At 41.1% G+C, this 17,399-nt stretch overlaps 1 protein-coding gene across 3 annotated transcripts; it reads left to right on the top strand.

Moving 5' to 3' along the window:
* The first annotated feature begins 12,539 nt into the window (after nt 1-12,539).
* glipr2l (GLI pathogenesis-related 2, like) lies at nt 12,540-17,237 on the top strand. Of its 3 annotated transcripts, none has more exons than XM_070912100.1 (5): nt 12,540-12,889; nt 13,507-13,615; nt 15,105-15,208; nt 15,670-15,747; nt 16,813-17,237. In XM_070912100.1, exons 1-5 carry the CDS (start codon nt 12,877-12,879, stop codon nt 16,977-16,979), a joined length of 471 nt encoding a protein of 156 aa, XP_070768201.1. In that variant the 5' UTR covers nt 12,540-12,876; the 3' UTR covers nt 16,980-17,237. The 3 variants fall into 3 exon arrangements, with proteins under 3 accessions (XP_070768201.1, XP_070768202.1, XP_070768200.1); XM_070912099.1 differs by lacking the exon at nt 12,540-12,889 and adding an exon at nt 13,294-13,366; XM_070912101.1 differs by lacking the exon at nt 15,670-15,747.
* The last annotated feature ends 162 nt before the right edge of the window (nt 17,238-17,399 follow it).

Raw genomic sequence — 17,399 nt, 5'->3', positions numbered from 1 at the left:
AGGACATGATCTCAGCTTTATAGGGACTCTACTCACAGTGGTTATAAAACCTGACAGAATTAGCGAGCAGTAGTTCTGTGGTTAACACTGATCTATGCAATAAAACGGGGACCCTAAAGAATTGAGACGCTGGATATTGGGTCCACTTGTGTGTACACACTTGAGCCTGTCCATTCTGTCCCCAAAAAATAAAATGATGTGGAGGTGTTAAAAAATAGACCCTTAAAGCCCCTACACACCCATAGTTCACCCACACAGGTTATGTTGCTTGATTGGACCTCCTCTCAGGACTGTGTGGGTGTGTACAGACTAGGCTTGACTGATGTCTCCCTCAGTCTCCTGTGAGTTTTGTACAAATGAATTAACAGTACAAAAGGTCAACAACTACGCAAGAGAAAAAATCTGATCCTTGATAAAAAGCTGAAGGTACAAGCCTGTATACATAAAAACTTTGGGGGAGAAGTTGAGTTTGACACCCAAGGTGTATTTTCGGCAAGAAACATTCAGTCACTGAGCTTAAAAGATGTGACGTGTGGATGACAGCTCAAGATTACAGTGTTTATGGTGTTCAATTTAGTTTTTTTTTTAATTCATAAATTCAACAATGAAGCATTTTGAATTTGCCACTGCACTGGTTGATGCGTCTAAATGTCTCACTGTAGACCCATACGCCATAATAGTGGTCATAACATAAATCTGTTTGATTGTTACATTAGTCAGGAGATTGGTCAATATTTCTTAAGCTACACTGAGGACATCACTTAAAGAAAAACCTGAAACAGGAATACTTTTGAACAAGCAGCCCTTCCCACTTGCAACTCCATGGCACCACTCCACTTCTGTAAGAGGCCTAATCAGCCAATCATAGCGCCTGTGCGTGCAGAGCCTTTCAACAAAAATTAGAAGAAAAAAACCCTCACTACAATAATTATATAGTTAACTCAAAATTAAAGATTTACATAAAATGTTTTAACTTTTGTCTTTATCTTCACGCTGGGAAAAAAATGTTTTAAAGGAGAATTTCTGGCTATTTTTGCTGAATGTCAGTCTTCTCACATAAACTCATTGAATAGAATATATGTACAGTACTGTGTGCACAGGAGTATCTACAGGATTGATATTTTGAGGCTCTGATCTCTACACTCCCTGCAAAGATACATTTTAAAGGTTCTAAAAATTTATTTTTCACCATCAGCTTCTTAGTATGAGCGATGGGATCTGGATATGCAATCCAGTTATTTACCATGAGAGATTTCTGTATTTATTTTTTTCCCCCTCTGGTTTGAAGTGAGCGGTGCTCAGTTGTTGATGTTGCATACTTATGCATGCCAATCAGAATTAGCAACACTTAGCAACAGAATCTGATGGCAGTTGTTGGGTTGTTTGGTCACTGTCAATCAAATCTACAATACAGAGCCAGACATCAGCCACAGTATATTATGTGGGATCTTCTATGTGCCAGTTAACATATGACCATTTCACTACTAGACACCTCAAAGCCCCAGATAGGAATATCTATCTTGGGAAACCTTCTATGTTGATGAAATGCAGGAGCTGCAGCAGCAGCAGTAACTGTGGCAGCACTAGTTGCAAACTGAGCCATAAAGCAGCAGCACTGGCAGACCAGGAGTGTAACCACTGCTTTTGACAGCTTAAATACACCGACTTATTACAAAGGATCTGTTGGATAGTGCAGCGAGTAGAGAGTGTCACACGTGAGTGTGGCAGTGCAGCTCGAAATTGTCTGCCTGTATTAGCTTTGAAGGCTTTGCTCCATATATCCCATTTATGATTTACTCTTTGTATTATATAATACCTGCTGTTACAACAGACCTATGCTGAAATTTCGTGAGCGTTGTAATTATTTATATATTTCACAAAAACCAAATGTTGCCAAACCTACTAAAACAAGAACAGAAACTAAACAAATTGGAAGTGGCAGGCTCTGTTCAGCACTTTTCACAGAGGTAGGTGCATGAATCATCCTGTTTCAGTGAGTCATCTGTTACCACCAAACCAGAAAGAAAATATTAACTAAAACTATTTAATCAAACTAAAATTCAAATAAAAAACTGTGAATAACATAAGTGATAGAAAAATCCCAATCCTTTGGCCGTAAGTCAGTCGTGCCTGGCATACATCTTCCATGCACCTGGGGACATCACAGACGAGTGAGCTGTAGAAGTAAAACTTCTCTTCCTCCATGTCTAATCTAATCTGCCCTCCCTTCTCGTCTTTAATCACTCCACTCACTCCTTTTTCTGTGTTTTTTCTCCCCATTTTACTCCAGATCCCACTCCCTCTCAGACCGTGCAACATCAAATCCCACTCTGGAACAGAAGTCCTGACGGTAGTGAATATATAATTCATCCCCATGACCACACATTGCTGAATATTTCACTCTGACAGTCATGTATAATTATAGTTGACTCTGTGTCAAGCTGTCACTCCGGTGCCCCGTCTCTGGTAGTTTTTCCACACAACCCTTCGGGCCTCAAAAAAATGTTTCCTTGGCAGTGTGGGCAGCCTTTTCGTCAGTCGAGGCAGCGGATTGCTCAATTACTGTCAATCGCTGACTGGCAAACCACCATTCACACCTGGTCCCGCCTCCAATGAAACGCACAACGACTCGCAATTACTGACTAAAATTGTGTTGCACCAAGCAGACATCCAGAAAATGCATAGTGTGGTGTTTAGGAAATGAGATGAAGCAAACGGTAACGATCCTCACGAGGGTGGTAATGAGACTTAATGGGAGTTAATGGGGTTACAGTGATCAGGAGTGCAGACAGACCCCAGGTTAATACAGCTACTAACAGGACAGAGACTGAGTGAGGGGGGGTATACACACACACACACACACACACACACACACAGGCAACATAAAGTGCTCGTGCAGCAGCCTGAAATCATTAGATCGTCTATCCCCAGTTTAAGAATTATACATGAGTCTTCTGGAAGGTTCCTGTCTTTGATTCTCTTGTCCTATGCTGCTGTTAGGGTTATACAAGCAGTGTGTGTGTGTGTGCGTGCGTGTTTGAGACAGTGTGTTCTTTCAAGTCTTCTGTGCTTAGCAGCAGTTAATGAGATCAGGGTGAGTGTTACCTGCGAGGAGACCTTTGATGAAATATGTTCAGAAAGAGCGGGGGGGGGGGGGGGGGGGGGGGTCGTAGAGAATGAGATGGGAGGAGAGAGCCAGGAGGAGCAAGGAGGGAAGAAAGTGTCGGGGGGGTGTGTGTGTGTGTGTGGGAGGGGGGTTGAAAATAGAGAGGATATAGAGGGGATAACGGTGAAAAAAGAGAGGGAGCAGGAGCAGGAAAAGCGACAGAAGTGAAGAAAAGTGACAGAGAGCAGAAGGGGGGGCATTAATTTTTAATTAGGAGGAAAAGTCAGTTTCACAGCGAAGAGAACGGCAGATAGATGAGGCCCATTCACTTACACCTGCGCACACACACAGCACAGTGCAGGCACACACCTATGAACACCACACATGTTCACACACAGCTAAAGCAAACAGGCGCACACATGTTCAAAGCTTCCGACAGTTAACAGCAAGTAATGTTTGGTTTGTTTAACGTTTGTGTGGATTGCACTGAAATTTTTATAAAAACCCATGAGGGAGTATTTGGATTATAATTTTTCCTTCATCATAATCAGACTCAAATCCTCCTTTTTAACTCTAATACTTTAATTCTAATTACTCCACACAGGCTTCAGTGAGCTGAAGACTGGGAGGGTCTTTATCCCTTGGGAGAGAAAGAGGGAGAGATTGTAGGAGACAAAGGCAGACAGACAGAGCCAGAAAGAGAGAAGAAGGAAAGAACGGCAGAAACAGATAGTTGAAAGTGAAAAGAGAAAGGTAGGACTATGATACAACTAAGGTAGAACACTAATTCACTGATGGCAAGCTTTTGTTTTTCTAAATGACAGGGGCTGACAAGCACACAGACAATTACAAACACGCCACTTAAAACCAGCAGGTCAGGTTGGGTTGGAGAGGGCAGCCACTAAACAAAAGGGTGCCTGTGCAAACCGTGCAAAACAACAATGTTGACAAAGCACCCAAAATCTAAAATATGCGGAACAAAACGATCTCTCGTTCATTCCCAAAGCACTGCCTAAAGCAAGGTTTGGTGTCTTTTTTACAGTTTGTAGCTGCTCTGTTAAAGCCTTTTTCTGCCATATTGATGCCATATTTGATATGTATGTCCCAAGAGGGCACAGTCGTGTCTGCCAAACAGAAATAATTTAACACAACAGTTAGTCTTGGTCCAAAAAGGGGAGGCAGCAGAAAAAACAAAATTGTCCACTGCCTGATTATGAAATTTTATTTTTAACGAGTACTGATGAAAAGAGAAACCTAAATCTAAACCTCTTCTTTCATAGCCATGGTTAAAAGGTAGCAGAAGGTAGATTTGCATATTGGATTGCCACTGTGGGAACATTATCCCACATCCCAATTATGTTTTCTTTTGATTTTCTTTTCCTTTCTTTTCTTCACAGAGACACAATTTAAATGACCCAAACCTGTCCCACCGGTGCCAGAAATGGGAAAACATACGCTAAATATCTAACACATTTACATCTATGGTACCTTTAGCAGCAACAACATTTAAATGATTACCCCCAGGTATGGGCAACCTGTACAGAACGCAGACAGATGCTCTGTGGGATCTAATAACACTTTACTGACCACTGGCCCAATGGGATTCCAGTTCAAACCAGATCTCAACATAAAAAACGAAACATGGAGGATGTTTCATTTTTTCTCTCTCTCTCTCTCTCTCTGTCTCTCTCTCTCTCGCTCAGTCCCTAGTGTTATCTCTATCTTTCTCCACATTGGCCGCTTTCATCCCACTCCCAGAGCTGAGGAGACACACAACACACGGAGTGAGAAACACACACAGACACACAGAAGTTAAAAAAACACACACAGAGAAAAGTAGGAAGCACATACAAAAGAGAAATGCGCTCTTTCTCTCTCTCTCTCTCTCTCTCTCACACACACACACACACACACAGGTATATATATACAGACACAGTGGGCCCTATTTCAGGATGCTGTCAGCAGGGGGACAGAGGCTAGAGGAAACACAGGATGAATTCTCCTCTGCCTCATTCCATCACACTGCCATGACACCCCTATTTACCTCCCCCATCTATCTCCACACTGACTGTCTACCTTGTCTTGCCTGTGTGTGTGTGTGTGTGTGTGTGTGTGTGTGTGTGTGCATGCATAAAGGTGTGCGTGTGCTGTACATGTGCGAGCCTAAGTGTATCAGCGCATTCACAGTGATGGAGTGAGGTGAGGTGGACACCGTGTATTACACTCCGCGGTGTTAGAACATGCTGTGCTGCCCATCAGCGTTTTGACAGAATCCCTGTGTTTTGTTTAGATGGTTGAAACACTGGCACTCCAGCCCCATAGGAGAAACTCGGGAAGTTTCTTCATTAAAGTTTACAGTGGTGCCAGTCCCGAGGTTTCCCAAGCAATCTCTGCGACTGATTCCTCCTTAACTCAGTTTCAATTTTATTTTCCTTGTCATCTCTTCAGGCCTGCAAGCATTCCTCTCCCCCTGTCGTCATCCGATGGCTTTGCTTCACACCCCATATGTCCTCCTGCGAATATGAGAGAGCCACTTTCATTGGGGGGAACGAAAGTGTTCTATCCAATTCCCCAACCTCATTTTGGCTCTGAGAGAAATGGTCCTTTTCTTTATGTCTCTCTCACACACACACACACACACACACACACACACAAAAATGGTCCCTACCGTGCTGTTCTTCTGCTCCCCAAGGCTGTGGTCATGCATTTTCGCTTCATATGAAAAAATGTTGTTTGTTCTCCCTGGCCTTCTATGATCCATGACCACAAAAGGAGAGAGAACGCACAGTGAGAGCAAATAAAATGGATATTAGCAGTACAGACTGAGATGTCCAGTCCCTCACTAAAATACTAGACAGCACTTCTCAAGGCAAACAAAAAAAATGCTAAATTTCTGCTCTTTTGTGCTTGCTCTGTATCTCTGTATCCCTGTAGATGCACATGTTTGCGCTGTAACTTAATTGTCCTTAAGAACACGTACTTGCACTGAATGACATATTGTGAGCCGCATGATTTTTCCGTACAAACCGTACTTAAAAGTTGAATCCTGTCCATGCTCTTCATTTAGATAATATAATGTTGTCATTAACAGCATTTTGACTTCATATTTCTCATCTATACAGCGTCCTAAGACTGCATGAGATACATTATATCTTTTTTTAAAAATTGCCTTACTAAGGTATAAAGAAATCAATCTGCAGTAGCCAGATGTCATTAACTGCAGTCATCAGTTAGAGCCCTTTGTGATAGACAATTCTTTATATGTGTTGAGGGGTGGCATGATAGCTCCAAAGATCACATCCTCCCACATATGATTACAATCCTTGTATAAATGACATTGGGAAGCTGTTAATGCATCAGCTTTATTCATTCACTTTCTCAACCTACTTAATTCTCTTCAGTGCCTTGAGGAGGCTGTCAGTTTACAGCGTTCATCAGAGTGAAGCATAGATACAGTTTCACATATACTGATTAATTTCCTTCCACTTAACATACTGAGATATCTCCTTAAATGTGCAGTGATGCATGTTTGAAAATCAAGTCTGCTTGGAGGTTACTATTTTCATCATTAAATATTCATTAACACGTGATATTCAAACACCTCAAGGACATATGTTTGAATTTTTAAAGTGCTTACTTGCTGTAATGTGGTTTAAACTGTGATTCCTGCTGGGTTTGCAGCAATTGATTTGATTAAATTCAGTGCACTAAAGCAGTTCATAATATTCACTTAAACACTACAGGGTGACAAATTGTTGTTTATATGACAAGGCTTACATGATGGGAGCAGTATATCCATGTGCATGTGTTCTTGAACAGGCATGCATACTGGTGGCTGCAACAGACCGCTGGCAAAAAATACCTTTCCTATCCCCATCTTTGTATTCATCAGTAGTTGATGGCTGTATTTTATTCTTGTATGTGTGAGTGCATGAAAATGTGTGTGTGTGCTTGACAGTCTGCTGATGGGCTTACATGTTTTTTCCAGACAGCCTATCCTCCTGTATCGTCTCGGCAGAGCAACGGAGTCCTCCCCAGCATGGCAAACAATGCACACCTAGACACCCACCCACTCAACCACACACACACATTCACAGGCACAATCATGCTCACAATTCATATTTAACAGATAGCTTTGTTATATGTTGACCTGAAGCAGCGGCTTAGCATTCCAAAGGCAAGGTCAGAAAATATTACTTATCAATACAACACAACAGCAAAATAAGCCAAAGAGGCACCATCCAGAAATACTAACTTAGCTTGCTGCCCAGTCCAACCACAAAAGCTGTCCCAGATGCTGAGGAAAGCGCCATTGGCCGCTCATGCATAATGCTCAAGGGTGGTTAGTTATTTTCAGAAGCAATAATTAGCAGCCATAGTGTCAGGATTTCTCCCTGGCTCTGCAAATAACATTTTGTATGACAACTATTAAACAGCATTAAATCAGCTTGAAGAGCTTATTAGTTATACCACTTGGACATAGCTGTTTAAATTTGAATATACATAATGCAGAGTGAGAAAGGAAGAAGAGTAGAAGGAACAGGCAGCAGATCCAACTGTAAGCCAGGATTACAGGGCCTCTGTACACAGCGAGAGCAAAGAGGAAAGGGGACATTCTGTACAAATAGGTGGAGTGCAAGGAAATTCTGAAGTGCTTTGATTTACTTAGCATTTTCTTGGAAGTCTCCTAGAAAGAACAACACAATTTGGTACAACTTAATGGGAGAATAGAAACAAAGTTCCAAGAAAATTATCAAAGTAGTGCAAAGTAGTCTTGAAAGAAATGCTCCTTTTAAATCAGAGTACACATTTATTGTTTATTTACTACTGGAAATGTCATTATACCCATCTATATTGAATTGATTGATTGAATTGACCGACTTTCTAGAAATCAGATGAACACTGTCTCCATTTTCCCTAGAATTAGTACTAAAGTACAAATGCCTTTCCAGAAACCTTCCTATGACTTTACACCTACATATCAGTTCTTTTCAAGGAAATTAGGAAATTATGGAACTCTTAAAAGAAAAATCGTATAGAGAGAAAGAGAAGCCATTGACACTGTCTGAGAGTGGCTCATTTGTCCTTAAATAGATGCATGGAAACCTACAGTATGTTATGAGACTATAACAACCATCAAAACATAACACGTCACTGTCAAGGTCAAACAATAGGCACACTGTTACCAGGCCTGAGATCCCACATCATCATCAATCTTTTACTTTCACTTTTATTCTTTTTTTTTCTCTCTCCTCTCTTGTCAGGTCGGGATACAGTTCAACACACATTTTATGTAAACATGCATAAATGCATGCTTGGATGTGTGTGCCTGGGCATGTGTATGTGTGTCTGTATTAGAATGAGGATGTGAGGATAATTTAATTATGGACCAGATAGAGCGGGTTACTGAGGTTAATATCCTGCATGCACTCTGCTCCTCTCCGGACACAGTAATTGCTTTAAGCACATTAAGAACTTTATTGACTGCGATGGCCTTTTAAGACATTACATTTCTGCTGCTTAGTGTCAGACAGGAGTCGTCCAGCTCTGCTTACTGTCTCTGTCTCCTTCTATCTCTGTCTTTCTTCCTTTCCTGCCCTCCCTGCTTGCCCTTTGCTCGCCCTGTCACTCTCTCCTCTCTGCATGTGTCTCCTTGTCTGTGTCTGCTTAATTGAAGGCTCCGTAAATATGATGAGATTTGTATAGCGTCTCATCCGTAGAGGCGGCTTGATGAGGTTTGATTGGCAGGTGATTAACTCCTCTTAACCCGCAGAATCATTTGTCCTCGGTGGAACAGTTACACTAATGACACCATAAAAGGCTTCTTGATGTGTCAAATTCTGGAGCAGAGCTCTGGAGAGAGAGCTTCCAACAACTCCTTGGAAAAAGTACAGCCCCCTCACTTCTATTCCTCTCAGTTGAGATCAATCCTCTCAACACCCCCTCAGTAGATCTCTCCATTTTCAGTCAGCTAGACCCCTTAATGAGGATGGAGGTGAATGGAAGGAGTTATTAAAAAGTCCTCACCTTCCTCCTGGGACTGCTAAAGAGGAATTATATGCAACTAAGTGCACTTACAGCCCCAGTTAGAGTTATTTCACATTTCTGTTACCATAAATCCACATTCACTTCAGTCACGACAGGAGTGGAAAATTATATCTGGCCCAGGAAGAATTTGGTGTTCCTTCCTCTCTATAAGGGATCTGCTGGTGGATTTTCATTAGGGGCTTCAGGTGAGGAAAAAAATGAAAATTACAGATTGGAGAGAAGGAGGGAGGGGATGAGAGACAGAGGGAAAGTGATGGAGAGGAGAGGAGAAGCGAAGGAACGATGTCGCAGCTGACGGGGAGGGGAGCCAAGCAATAAGTACAGCAGATATGGCCAATGTGCAGAGATAAATGATGTAATATCTGCATGGATCGATGTCTGTACTGTCCCTCTGAAAGGGGCTCTCTCTATAAATTACATCACCATCCCTCCTACCACATGTGCACGCGCGTGCACTCAAATACACACATTCACACCACTGATACACACAAATACACACACTCCACAGCACATCTCAATTAGTATAAATTAAGATGTATGGCTGTAAAGTCTCAGTGTCTCGAGACCACTATGTAAATGTCTTCTTCCAGCTGTCCAGTCCCATCACAATGCAGATGGTGGGAGGAGGCAAGGAGGAAATCAATTTGTTAAGATAGCACTATCCAGCTAACGAGAAATCAAGTGGCTTGACTTTTCACATGAATCCCATCATGTCCACTCATATTATAAAACTAAGATGTCATTAGTTGCACTTAGTGTGACTAATAGTCTGACCAGGTCCTCGTTCAGTGCCTTTGCTGACAGTCCCACCTTGTGGCAAGTGAGATAATTACACTTAGAAGGATCACAGACAGGAGAAACACCTCACAAAGCAAATGGTAGTCCTGCTTTAAAAACTCATTTTAATGTTTGTTTCTTTTATATAAATGTAGTCGATTAAAATCAGTGGTTGACCCCACAGGAAATACTTCCATCTACAGTTTTCTCACACTTCTTTGCCCGTTGTATAATAATTATGACGTGGGAATTTACACAGACAATGCTGGATGTGAAGTGTTTTTGATTCAGAGCGTTATCGGACATAATTGGAACCTGTTTTACCTTTCAAATATATATTTTTTACTGAGTATTATACATACAGCATTGTTGTGTCAATGCTCGTTTCATTAAAATGATATTCATGTACATTCACAGATATAAAACAGATGATATAAAAGATATAGGATTGTATTTTGAGATTGGAACAATATCAAAAATAAGAACATTAAAAATAGAAAGGAAAACATTTCGAAATAAAAGAATTAAATTGAATACAAAATGAATGTGTATATACTGAATACAAGAGACATAAAATAAATCTAAATCTAAGAATAGGAACATAACTCAGATAAGGTAGTCTAGGAACATTCATTTCCTATGTTCAACTTCCCCCTTAGTCTTCCTTATCTTCCTAAACCTCTGGAACCCATATTCCCATTGTACCTAATGTTATACTTTTAACTGAAGATTCATGAATTAGTCTTACTGAATCTCAGAAAAGACTTCTCCCTTTAGGTCTGGCAGCTGCCAAAAGAGAGAAGATGAATGGAAGGATGAGCTCCTTTTGAGCTGTTAATTACTGCAGTAATGTACATGGGGAGAAAATGGTACTAATATATTTAGAGTATGTATGAATGCTTTATGTCCAGGAAATGTATGTATACATGGGCTAGTGATTGACGTGATGTCTCAGAATCTCTTGGTGCTTTTGATTTGCCTACCAATAACGCAAAATATTAAAATTTGATCACAAAACTTAATCACACACAAACAGTCAGCTAGCGGTGCTGTGAGGCTACACAGCAGTGCTTTGAGCTGAATTCAGTTCAATTAAATTTTAGTTATATAGCAATCACAACATAGTCATCTCATGACACTTAACATATAGAGCAGGTCTAGACCGTATTCATATTTTTACAGAGACCCAACAGTTCCCACCATGAGCAAGCACTTGGCAGCAGTGGCAAGGAAAAACTTCCTTTTAAGAGGTAGAAAGCTTGAGCAGTACGTCAGCACCTTTCAGAGATGAAGAAGATCTTGCTAATGCTAGCATTGCAACATGCACACAATGACAATATGCTGATGTATAGCAGTTATAATGTTTAACATGTTTTAACATCTTAGTTTAGTGTGTTAGCATGCTAACATGTGTTAGCACCAAACACAAAGTAGAGCTGAGGATAATGGGAATGTGATTAGGTATGTGATTATAAACCATTGACATTTTGAGCGGATGATGGTGCTAGAGGAAAAGTCAAGGGTTCATCCTCTGAGGATCATGAATGTCTGTACCAGCTTTCATGACAATCTACAGTACCTGATGTTAACACAGTAACTGTAGTGTGTGTGTGTGTGTGTGTGTGTTTATTGACCTTGATTTATTCAAGCCAAACCAAGTGTGGATAAACTCACCTTCACAACTGGGAGATTAGCAATCAAGCCTCAGCATTCTGTTGTTACACATTAAGCTGCTTGATCAGAGCACTTTGCTATTGATTTAAAAGGCTTAAGCTGCAGCTTGTACAAGAAGTGGACAGACAACCTCAAAAGCTGAGTAATGAGATGCACACAAAAATATGAGGTAATCCATTTTATTGCTGCCTTTGTTAAAGCAGGTGTCATTTATTTTTTCTGAAATGATAGATGTCCCAGTTCGGAAATACCATTAAAGTACAGAGGGTATCATACCTAATGCAGACAAAACAAATAGTGGAAACCCATTCTGCAGCATGATGAATGGTGATTCTGCCCCTCCCTGTGTGTCAACTCCAGAAGGCAAATTGTTCATCATCATTGCTTTTTAATCCAGGATGGAGGTAAAGGAATCACTGTTTTACAGTTTGGTGTATTGGAAGTCACTTATTGATCCAGAACTTACTAAAGAAACTAAAACATGGAGGTGGGAGGTCCCCTATAACGTTTTTATGACCAAAGCACTTTGAAGCTATCAGCATTAGTGAAAGTGAAAGGATGCTTTGAAAAGGGAGATATGTCAGTTCAGAGATAGCAGCATGTACAGCATGCAACTGGGTGGCCTATCTCAGAGTCTGCTGTTGTCTTCAGTGGCACATTATCAATAGCACAATGCTGCGTCATGATAGAGTGGATTGTGAGGAAAGCCACTGTCCCAGTTACAGTTGCTAGGAGTAACGTTGGCTACCAAGTTACAGAATACAAGAATCTCAGAGCCATATTTGGGCATGTGTCTCACAGAGATGATGTCACCAGCGACTGCCAGGGCTCCCCTTTCATTAGTAGGAATGTAAAAGACACAGAGTGGGTGTGTGCTCCTCTGAGCCATAAAGCTAGTTGCACCGCATGCAGATAGTAGGGTGTGTGGCCTCAAGAGAGACAGTCAGGTTAGGTTAAATGAAGTGAAACAAAACTTGAGGAAGAAGCATGTTACGTAATGACAGTACACCCAGATAAATAGCTAAAGGGAAACTGCACAACTGCCGTAAGTTTAAGGTGCAATGAGACGAAGTGAAGGAAATAAAGGCATTAGCAGTTGTTTCAAAGCATCAGCGTTCGATAGACAGCACTAAAGGAAGAGAGGGAGCAAGCAACAGTGAAGGAGGCAGAGAGAAAGAGAGCAGGAACAGAAAACAAGACAGAGGAGAGGCTGCTTTCGTTCAGTGCTAAGGGTGTTACTGATCTAACTGAAGCCTTCCTGTGTCAGCACCATGGGGAAGTCAGGTAAGTGGAAACTGCACCCGGAGGGTTTTAACTCTGATTGTATCAATTTGGCTTGAGTTAGGACTTTGCCTCCATGAAACAGTGTGTGTGCATGTGTGCTCGCTTGTTTACTGTATGTGTTTGTGAGTTTTTGCCATCTTTGACAAATACAACAAAGGAACATACAAAATTGCACTTATTTCTTTCCCTCTTTAGTGGTGCTTCCAGTGAGATTTCAGAAACAGCTTTCACTGATCCTTTGTTAAGATTCATCTTGCAGCATGCTGAGTAGATGCTGTTAGGCAGCATTGGTATTTGTATTGTTTGTGTGTGGCTATTTCAATGTGCCTATTGTGTGAGCACTCGAGAGATTGTGAGACTCGTGAAAAGGCCAGTGAGTGATAGGCACCAGTCAGAGGGGGGTGATGTGGATGACGTTTTCCTCTCTATCATTTGTCATTGAGTTTCACGTACTGTGTGAGGTCAGTCAGTCTTCAGGTGGTGAGACTATAACTCACATTTCAACTGGAGTTTGTATTCATGCACGGATCTTCAGACTGCATCATCACGTCTGCTTTGTCAGTTTTCTCTCTCTGGCTGTCTAACTCCTTCCTGTCTATGTCCTCTCTGTCTCTCAGCCTCGAAGCAGTTTGCAGAGGAGGTGCTTCAGTGCCATAACGAGTTCAGGAGAAAGCACCAGGCTCCTCCACTGAAGCTGAGCAGCAAGTTGAGCAGAGAGGCTGCCCGGTGGGTTAATGCACACACAGATCAAACTATAGTGGAAACCTAATTAGCAAGGACCACCCATACCAGTCATTGTCAAACTGCTCTGGATAACAGTGACAGTTCCAGCCCAGCCTGTCAAATGAATTAGTTTCAAAATATAACTGGATATCAAAGGTCTGGGTTTGTTTTCATTGTGATTACAAGTTGTGTTGACAAAGTGTTGCCACTAATTGCAGTTATATTAACTTTATTTATTCTGTTGAGTAAATGTAAACTTGATCAGTGCTATCAGGAAGGACAACAGCAATATTGAGCTGCTAAACAACCTTTTATTTTGTTATACCTGATATTGAAATACAGGTACAGTGACATTCAAAGCACAATAAAATCTGCGTTGGGAAAAAATATATATTTATTCCTCAATTGATATGTTAAAATACATTTTAAAAGAAGAGAACTAAAGCTATTGTATGTCGTAACTTTAACGATAAACAGTCTACACCTTTGGTAATGTGGATGTCTTTTAAATGCTGTATATACTGTTAATCTCTGATGGTAAATATTTGAGTTTGGAGATAATCTACCATTTAAAGCACAGCACAGTTCACTGGAAAATTATGAATGGGGCTTTTACCTCTCCCTCTGTGTCAACTGACGTTTGTAAAGGAACTTACCAAAATGATACAATCATAACTGTTTCACCCCTGTTCAGGAGGAAGCTAAAGGCATCATTCGCTCATTTACAGCTGCATGCCTTGGGAATCATTTGTAGATAAAGTTTAGATTAAGAACATAATCCAGCAAGCTACGTAACAAAGCTCACTGAACTTGTATTTGAAGAGCTGGAGTTTGTCTTGTCATTCAAAAAGCAGAGTGTCAGTGAGGCCACATGGCAGCCACATGATTGTCAATACAGACTTATAAATAGAGACATGAATATTAGTTACTACCAGGCCAAGATGTTGAACCTTGTCCAGGTAGAACCCCCCCCCATCCCAGATTGTAAATTAGAGTAAATGCTGTCATTACATGAATACTATGTTGATCAAACCTAACTAGGTTAGCAGTTCCCCCTATCTTTCACATATACTCCTTTGTCATTGTAGAGATTGAACTGTGGAATTGTGCAGCAGTTACAATTAGGACATGGAAATATTGTGTAAACCCCAGATGGTCTTTTAACCAGTAATAATATCAACCCAATTACCAAACGCAGTTATTTAGAGGATCTGGTTCCTGTGCCCACATTGCAGATTTACATAAGATCAAACCTCTGAGGAAGAATGTGTCACTGTTTATCTTGGGGGGGGGGAGGACAGCATGGAGCAGCAAGCTCTTAAAAACTGAGACTTCTGGGAAAGCTAAATCTGAAGAGGTGATGAGCTTTAAAGTATACATCACGCACAGTGGCAATCTCTCCAGTGCAGGAGTGGATTTTGTAGCAGGATTCATAGTGAAGAGGACAATTTCAGCAGCGCTATCCGCAACTTTATTTGTCCTCTGTCCACAGTTATGCTGAAAGTCTGGCCAGCACACGGATCCTGAAACACAGCGTGGAGTCCAGTAGAGGGAGCTGTGGAGAGAACCTGGCATGGGCCTCCTATGACCAATCAGGTACACATATATATATATGCATACACACATACTCAATATAAACCAACTGAATGATTTGATCCTCCTAAGAGATATACATATATAAGATATAATAAGACACATCCCTCCAAAGATACAATAGTTTAGTCTATGGGGCTTAAAACAGACTGTTGTACCCTGTGTAAAAAGTGAACAGCTGGAATCTATTTCCCCTCCACTTCGCACTGTGTTTGAGAGCTCAGACACCATGACTCACTGCAGAAATATGTCAGCGCAGCTCGATGTGATTCATAAAACATCTCCTACAGTGCAGCACTGGGTGACAAAAAGTGCAGCACTATAAACAACATGCGGCCAAAAGGGATTTATAGCTCCAGGGTGCAGCCTTCTTACATTGCTGTCATTCTGATCAATATGTACGACACAAGACTGATTTGATTGTCCTTTAAGTTGAGGTCACACTTTGTCCTGTGCGCGTGCAGGAAAGGATGTCGCAGACCGCTGGTATGATGAAGTGAAACAATACAACTTCAACCGTCCTGGATTCTCCTCAGGCACTGGTGAGATTCACACGCGAGAGCGTCTGTCTGTCTCTCTCACTACCTTTCATATTTCAGTCAGTGGCAGACCTCTGACCTACAGTGTAATAACAATAATACAATTGGGCAAAATGACTAAATTCAATATCAGGATAATCATAAGTGATTGTTAGAACTTATAAATGGACGATATATAACAATATGGCTTATGTGTGCATAATCACGTGTTGAATAATTTAAATGATTAATTAAGTAATTTTTAAGAAAAATTCTGTGATAGTGAATATGATAGTGAATATCTTGGGGCTGTGGACAGTTGGTAAGATAAACAAGCAATTTGAGAGGGGCTTTGGGAATTGTGATATTTTCTGACACTCTCAATATCCCACAGATGAATCAATCAATCAAGGGAATATAAAACAAAAATAAATAAATTTTGCCCTAACACATCAAACAGTTCCCTCCTCATACGTTTTCATCTTGTCTTGTCTCATCTTATTTCTCATCTCATTTTTTTCAGTGCAGTTATCTCAATGTGTCTATTTCTTGCTCTGTTTCTCTTTGTCATTTTCTGTTTGCTCGTTGTCAGTTTGTCTGTCTCAGTGTCACGTTTACCCAGACATGGGCAGGGTTGTTGTTATTCCCGTGCTGATGTCACACCTCAGTCAGCGTGTGACTGTCTGACTCAGTGACCAGCCATGGGGAAACTGAGGGGAAATCACAGCCCTGTGTATCACTCCTCAGCCCACATGTCAGTCCAGTTCGTCCTAAATCCTCCAGATGGTTTCGCATAGCCTCAGACTCTGTTTAACTTAATCACACATGAAGCAGATCACTCCTTACAGTGATTCACACTGATTCATATAAAGTTGTCTGATAGCAAAAGAAAGGACTAAAGTAGTGTGCAGGGTGAAAGCAGAGATTTGGGACTGATGAGTGAGAGAGGAACTAAGTAAACATTTATAGGAACTCAAGTCTGTGTGCACTCAGCCTCCACCATGTCCTAACTGTCTGGGGGTTTTTTCACTCTATTTTTTGCCTTTAATTTCTTTCTATTTATCATTTCTCATTTCACTCACCACCTAGGCCATTTCACAGCGATGGTGTGGAAGAGCACTAAAAACCTGGGTGTCGGTAAGGCCACTGCATCGGACGGCTCTTCCTTCGTGGTGGCCAGATACTTCCCAGCTGGGAATGTCACTAACCAGGGACACTTTGAGAACAATGTCCTCCCAGCTAAAGCCACCACCTAAAGATGTCTAGATCACCAACACTTGACTCAAGCCCAAAGGCATTTATTTCATTTTCCAGGAGACTCTGAAGTTATCTGCCTGCACTGCTATGGGGGATACTCAGGAGAGCACCACGTCTTGCCTAGTAGAGACCCGTACTATCTTGAATGGATTTATAAGATGAAATGCACTCTAGTCCTGTGTTTGTCATTTTAAAATGGACCTGTGTATGATGCAGTGTTTAGAATTAAAGAAGCACTACTGACATTGCTAACAACACACATTGCCTGTGACAGTATTTCATTCATTAATGCCAGTACATTTATGTTTTCACACACTGAAATACATCATAGCCTCACATCTGTATTTGCGTATGAATGGGAACTAAGCCAGTTACACATTTACATGTGGAGTCATTGCTTGTAATTTAAAGCTGATGAC

The sequence above is a fragment of the Enoplosus armatus genome, chromosome 9, assembly GCF_043641665.1.
Source record: "Enoplosus armatus isolate fEnoArm2 chromosome 9, fEnoArm2.hap1, whole genome shotgun sequence".
Taxonomy (NCBI): Eukaryota; Metazoa; Chordata; class Actinopteri; order Centrarchiformes; family Enoplosidae; genus Enoplosus; species Enoplosus armatus.
The sequence above is the reverse complement of the archived record's forward strand: the minus strand, read 5'-3'. Positions and strand labels throughout refer to the sequence as shown.

Excerpts from the sequence above, each read along its gene's own strand:
- glipr2l (XM_070912099.1), top strand. The coding sequence starts at position 13,294 with ATGTGGATGACGTTTTCCTCTCTATCATTTGTCATTGAGTTTCACGTA. Across the intron at positions 13,616-15,104 it reads TTGAGCAGAGAGGCTGCCCG|TTATGCTGAAAGTCTGGCCA; the intron begins GTGGGTTAATGC and ends CTCTGTCCACAG. Across the intron at positions 15,748-16,812 it reads TGGATTCTCCTCAGGCACTG|GCCATTTCACAGCGATGGTG; the intron begins GTGAGATTCACA and ends CTCACCACCTAG.